The sequence below is a fragment of the Cavia porcellus genome, unplaced genomic scaffold (genome assembly GCF_034190915.1).
Source record: "Cavia porcellus strain 051 isolate PalLab524CR breed Dunkin Hartley unplaced genomic scaffold, mCavPor4.1 scaffold_8, whole genome shotgun sequence".
NCBI classification, from domain to species: Eukaryota; Metazoa; Chordata; class Mammalia; order Rodentia; family Caviidae; genus Cavia; species Cavia porcellus.
In genome coordinates, this window is record NW_026947491.1 from 41,606,622 (window position 1) to 41,613,233 (window position 6,612).

The following is a 6,612-nucleotide window of genomic DNA, read 5'->3' on the forward strand; positions in this document are numbered from 1 at the left end:
AAGGCCGCCGCGGCCAGGTTTCCTCCGTTTTCTCTTTGGTTTAAATTGGCCCCACCTTTCTAAAAAGACAGCTCCTCCCCTGCACTTTATCTCGAGCCCCTACTCTGCCTCCGAACTCACCCACCGTCTTCCAGCTTGTCTAACAGAATATAGGATTCGTAGCTTATCACCGTAAGCTCCTTTAGACGGCAGCCGTGTTCGTCTCTGCCTCCTCCTAGGATTATGTGCTCCAGGTGCGAAATAAGACGAATTAGTGAATCTGGGTTGAAGGCCTAGTTGAAGGAATGAGTTTTCAAAAATGAAAGCAGAGTCTTGAGGTCCTCCCAGGCTTTGAGGGCCCAAAAAGAGAATCTTTACAAATTGCACTCATGGTATTTTCCATTAATGATACTAATGGATTTTTCCAAAACCTGCAGTTCTGTCACTTTAGAGACCTAGCTTTGTGCCTTACACCTCTGCATACTGGTGGTTATGCCATTGAGCTAAGTCCCCGGCCCAGGTGATTTTTAGCCAGGAAGGAAAATGCAGCTAAATGAACCATCACCCCCTGTATTTTTAGAATTTCCTACCTGCCTTTTTCCTTGTTTTCTTCTTCCAGTTGTTGCTCTCTTGGCCTCTTGTCTCGTGGTTTTATTTTTGTTTTTAAGACAGGATCTCACTGTAATTCATGCTGGCCTTGAACTCAGTAGTTAGCACAGGCTGGTCTCAAACTGAGCCGTCCTCCTGCCTCAACCTCTTGAATGCGAGGGTCACGGGTGTGCACTACCAGGCTGGGTTTGTCTTTTGGTTTTATTTTTTATTTTGGTATCAGCTGTTACCTTCATCTGTATCTGAAACAGCTTTTTCTCAAAATCTGAACAGAATTTCATTTTCTTCTGCCTGATAGACATCATCTCATAAATGTGTTTATTTTATTTTTGGTACCGGGGATTGAACTCATGACCTCTCGTTTGCCAAGCAGGCACTTACACCACTAAGATAAACCCCCAGCCCATAAATGTATAAAATTCAGTATGCCCAACCCCAGTTTATGATTTTGTTTTTCAGTGCTAGAAATTGAAACCCAGGATTTACACGTACCTGGCAAGCACTCTTCCACTGATACACACTCTCAGTCCCAGGACCCTTTGTTTTGTTTAGTTTTTTTGAGACAGGAGTTTGCTCTATAATTCAGGACTTGAACTCACTATGTAGTCCAGGCTGGCCTTGAACTCCTGCCTCAGAGTGCTGGGATTACAGGTATGTGGCACGATGTACAGCCTCAGTCTCAAGATATTAATCGACACTGTCACACCCTCGATATACACAGTGACACATAACCCTTTCTCTTATTTCTGTGAACAGCATTCCAGGCTACTACAAGTTTAACTTGGAGGTATTCTCAGCTTTGTTCTTTTTTTTTTTTTTTTTAAAGGACTAGTCACTAGTCGGCTGGGCGGTTGGGAAGCCAGACTCGAAGGAACCGCTGGGCTAAAGCCAGCCCCTCAGCTTTGTTCTAATCCAATCACTTGCTTCCAAAATAACTTCTGTGTGCATCTTCTCCCTTTCTGCTGCCCTTGCCGTAGCTTAGTGAAGTTTTTGCTAATTTTAGACTAGGACAACAGGATTGTGTCTCTTGGTGTAGTAGTGTCACTCTTTAGCGCAGCTGGACCATCTGTTCCTTTTTTGGCTTTCTCTCCAACCCCTCAGAGAGGGAGTCCTGTGACTGGTTAGTTTCCAGCCCTGGCACGGGAATGGCAGGAGAACGGAAGCAAAGAAAGCTTGTGGCATCTGTGGGGTGCTTGTTTGCATCCTTCATGTCTTAGCCCATCTACCTGTGTGTTCCTCATTGTTCATAGGTTGGGACCTTTCAGAGCTTTCAGTGTTAACAAACAGCACGTTGCAGCCTAGTTCTGCCACCACTAGCTTAGGGTCGTTATAAACCTCAGATAACCTGAACACACCTTTCCTTGTTTTGAGCCTGTGTCCTTTAGTTTTCTTTCTCTGACCTTATTTAATGTGATTTCTTTCTTTCTTTTTTGGTACTGGGGATTGAACTTATGACCTTGCATCTGCTAGGCAGCCACTGTGCTACCAAGCTAAATCCCCAGCTATGTCACTTTTCTTTAGGAGAACTAGAATTCAAAGAAATTGTGCCTCGGGGCCAGGGATCTAGCTCAGTGGTGTAAGTGCCTGCTTAGCAAACATGAGGTCTTGAATTCAATCCCCGGCACAAAAAAAAAAAAAAAAAAAATTTGTGCCTTGGCTCATTTTGGGGTCCATCCTCAGGGCCTGCCTTTGGGCTCACTTGAGAACTCTTTTTTTTTGTCTTTTTCCTTTTTATCGGTACCGGGGATCGAACTCACGACTGCCTGCTTACAAGGCACATGCTTATGCCACTGAGCTAAATCCCCAGCCCCCACTTGAGAACTCTTACATGTCTCCTACCTCACTGTCAACTGCCTGCACCAGCTTGAGGTTATCTTCTTCCAGATATTCTACTTTTGTGTGTGTGTGTGTGTTTGAGACAGGGTCTCACTATGCAGTTCAGGCTGGCCTTGGGCTCACTTTGTAGCACAGGCTGGTCTCAAACTTGCAAATGATTGCCCTGCCTCAGCCTCCGAAGTGCTGAGATTACAGGAATGCACCACTGCACCCAGCTTGATGTTTCACTTGTTGAGACAGGTTGTAGTTGTGTTGCTGAGGCTGGTCTTGAATTCTTAGTCTCAAGTTATCGTCTCCTGCCTCAGCTTCCTGAGTAGCTTGTACTAGAAGCATGCTACCATCCCTAGCCCGAGTTAAAGAAACCACACCTGACTAATTAGGTGTCCTTCACCTCAGTAAGTGTCTTGCTCTGTAGCCCAGGCCAGCCTTGAACTTGCAGTCCTGCCCCAGGTTCCCAAATTCGGGGGTTACAGGTGTCGTGTCTGGCTTTGGTCATTCTTTTAATTTCAGTTCTCTCAGTAGAGGGGAACCTGAGAACTCAGTCCCAAATTGGGAACATTTTGTTCTGGACAAAGAATTCACATACTAAACTTGCTCTTGTTTCCCAGCTCATGAGAGCCAGAGAAGAGTTAAATTAGAAATAATAGATCTCATGCAAGTATGAGTTAAGACGTATTAGGGACAGTACCCAGGAAGATTGTTTTTAGCCCTTTGGGCAGGTTCTTCATGTTCAGTTTAGAACTTAGAATTAATGCTATAGAAGGTTAAGTATAATTGAATAATATAAAAGTACTGTTGGTACTATTGCAGTTACATTATGGTTTAAACGTGCTTTAAGACTAACTGTGAACAAGGTTGTTTTTATGGGAAAATGAATTGGACACTGCCTGGAAGATTCCCACTTGTCTTCTAGGAAAATAACTCTGCTAATGTTAAACCCTAGCTACCCCATGAATTTCCTAGAAGCCAAAAAAAACTGATACATGTTTAAGTAAGATGAGTTCTGGGTGGGCCAGTCAGTTCTCTCCACAAATGTGGAGAGCCAGGTGTCAGTGTAATTGCATTCTTTTTAAAAGTGTTTTTTTTTTTTTTTTTTAATATTTTTGGTACCAGGAATCAAACTCAGGACCTGTGATTGCCAGGCATGCACTTGTGTTGCTGAGCTCTATCCCCGGCTCTGTAACCGCATTCAGATGTGGCTCCCGCCTTTTGTATACAGACCGTGTGTGCCCTTTGGACTCAAGAGTATTCTTATGGGACTGCTGTGTGTTGGGCCATTCAGTATAGAGTACCCGGACAGACTGAGCAGGATACAGGTTAGGGAATGGTTCTAGACAGAGTGCTGGGCTGGGGAGATGATTCCTTACCCTGGGTCTGACTGCAGTCTTTCTTTGTAGGGAACGCCATGCCGTCTGGCAAGCAGCTAGCTGACATTGGCTACAAGGCCTTCTCGGCTTCCATGATGCTTCTCACTGTGTACGGGGGCTACCTCTGCAGCGTTCGGGCCTACCATTACTTGCAGCTGCGTAGCGCCCGGCGCCAGGCCGCCCAAGAAGAGAAGAGCTCGGGAGTGCTGTAGGGCTGGGAGTATTTCCTCCTGGGCAGGCTGCAGAAAGACTTGACCTGCTGATTTCCACATCAAGAGGACTATGAGCTTGATGGTTTCCAAACCCTGCTGGAAGAAAGTGCCCGGGGTTCTGCCAGTTCACCAGTATGACGGTTTATGGGGGCTATTGAAGTATCATGGTAATGTAAGGGTGAATTACACCTATAGACATTATATACTTTGCCATGTCTATGTCTTGGTGCCTTTGTTTTCCCAAATAATACATTAAACCTGAAAGTGGAGAAAGTTTTTGAGTCATGGACTATATTACCATGTTGTTTTTATAATTGTTTATTGGTACAATTTAGATATGCATAATCCCATTCATCAGAGTAGTGCTGTATCTTGAACTTTTTTTTTTTTTTCTTTTTGACCCAGGGTCTCACTATGTAGTTTAGTGTACACTCACTGTGTAGCTCAGGCTGACTTTGAATTCAGGGTGATCCTTTTGATTTAGCTTCTTGAGTGCTGGAGATTATGGAGCCACCACGCCCAGCTTCCCATATCTTGAACTCTTATCACCCATGAATATTGAGGGAAATACAGTGTGCCACAAAAAATGTGTACACACTTCAGGAAAAGAAAAATTTGTATAATTGCTTTAATACTAAGTTTATTGAGGCATCTTGAGACTAATACAAGTTATTTTTGGCCTGTATAAGAGGTTCTTTTTTTTTTTTTTTTTTTTTTTTTGGTGCTGCAGATCAAACTCATGACCTTGTGCTTGCTAGGCAGGCACTTATGCCACTGAGCTAAGTCCCTGGCTATAAGAGGTTCTCAAAGTGGTGGCTGTTGGCTTCCAGACATTATTTTCTTTCCCTGAAGAGTATATACATTTTTGTGGCAGACTATAGTTTTAGCAGTACTAGTGTCAGCCTTCTTGATCTTGGGTAGGACTGCCCCAGCATGTATGTATGTATGTATTTATTTATTTTGTGCTGGGGATCAAACTCACAACCTTGCACTTGCCAGCAGGTGCTTACACTGCTGAGCTAAATCCCTGGTCCCTTGATTTGTATTTTTTATATTCTGGTGCTGAGGACTGAGCCCATGGCCTTGCACCTGCTAAGCAGGTAGTTTGCCACTGTCTCAGCACTCGCACAGATACCCTGAGAAAACTGAGGAGGTCTGATGTAGAGATCATTCCTGGGCCAATTACTGTATCTAGGGAATGAGGTATTCTGTGTCTGGAAGGACAGAAGCCCTTGTTTGGCAGTCCTCATATAATTGTAGGAAATAAAAGGAGGTTCCTAAAAAGGGCTGGCATAGAAGTTTGAAATATATGGTAAATGTTTAAATAAATGTATTATAGTAAAAGACACATTGCTATTAATCCCCTTCAAAATATTCCTTGCAGGGGCTGGGGATTTAGCTCAGTGGCATAAGCGCCTGCCTTGCAAACAGACAGTCTGAGTTTGATCCCCAGTACCAATAAAAAAGAAAAAAAAAAAAAGTATTCCTTGCTTGGAACATACTTATACCATCAACCGGGGCATTGGGTCTTTTATTGTAATAAGTTCTTTAAAATTCAGACATTCACTATATTTTCTGGTTAGTCCTTGTATAGAGTAAAAACAGTTCTGCTTCTTAAGCCCATTGGGCACAATATTAGCATAAGGATAGATTTTAAACTGCTGCTGCACAGGGAACATACCTGTAGGTCTTAGTTGTAAAGAGAACGTAAAAGAAAATGCAGTACATTGAAGTAACACATCACTATGAAGAGATTTTTTCCATCACTCCATTTAGAGCCCAGAAACTTGCTAGTTCACCTTACTCCTGGTGATTGTTAGGAATCTCAGTCCCTTTGTATACCTAATCTCTCCCACACCCTCACTGGCACACTCCTCTAAACTTTGACTCTGCTTATAAAACTTTCATGATCAAAACAAAATGGCTTTTGGGGCAAGGGGTGTATGCAGTGGTGGAGTGCTTGCCTAGCATGCACAAGGGCCTCGGTTCAATCTCAGCATGACAAAGACAAAAACAAAAACTAGCTTAGTTTCCCTATATCCTCAACCCTTTTGCTCCCACTTTTTTTTTTTTTTTTTGAGACAGGATCTCAATGTGTAGTTCAGGCTGGTATTGAACTCCTAGCAAACCTCAGCCTCGGCCTCCCAAGTGCTGGGATTATAGGCATATACCAGCACACCTGACTTCTTTTTCAAATTAGTAGGCAGTTTCTTACACATTCTGGATCTGGGCTTTCTGTTAGATGTGTATGTTGCAGGTTTGACTAAAATAATGTCTAGGAGCTTTTTGGTGGGAGCAGGGGTACCAGTTCTGTGTTGTTTGCAGTCATATGCAATCTCAGTAGAGCTACCCATAGACAACTGATCAGATACTGTTTTTTCCCTCATTTTTTTCTCATTTTAAAAAATATATTCTCCCTTTTCCACTCTCTCCTTGCTAGCTGCCCTTCCCATTTGAACATTTTCCTATTTCACAATATGTTATCCATTTTGATCCTTCTTTTCACTTTTGTTTTCTCATACCAGAGAAACAATGCAGTATTGGTTTTGTTTTGTTGTTTTTGAGATGGGCTCACTCTAGTCGAGGCTGACCTTGAACTCACTATGTAT

At 43.0% G+C, this 6,612-nt stretch overlaps 2 protein-coding genes across 3 annotated transcripts in view; both read left to right on the forward strand.

Annotated features, from left to right (window-relative positions):
• Gpd1 (glycerol-3-phosphate dehydrogenase 1) overlaps positions 1-4,276 on the forward strand; it is a 12,262-nt gene extending 7,986 nt beyond the window's left edge. The window contains exon 9 of one of the 2 annotated variants that reach the window (XM_063254729.1): positions 3,822-4,276. In XM_063254729.1, coding sequence (XP_063110799.1) covers positions 3,822-3,855 — 34 coding nt within the window. In that variant the 3' untranslated portion in view covers positions 3,856-4,276. Of the gene's footprint in view, positions 1-3,537; positions 3,699-3,821 lie in introns of those variants that run through there. The other variant, XM_003475786.4, reaches the window with a different exon arrangement.
• Positions 3,830-4,276, forward strand: LOC100720086 (cytochrome c oxidase assembly protein COX14). The gene has a single exon (XM_005006473.4). It carries the CDS (start codon positions 3,830-3,832, stop codon positions 4,001-4,003), a length of 174 nt encoding a protein of 57 aa, XP_005006530.1. The 3' UTR covers positions 4,004-4,276.
• Positions 4,277-6,612: the final 2,336 nt, after the last annotated feature.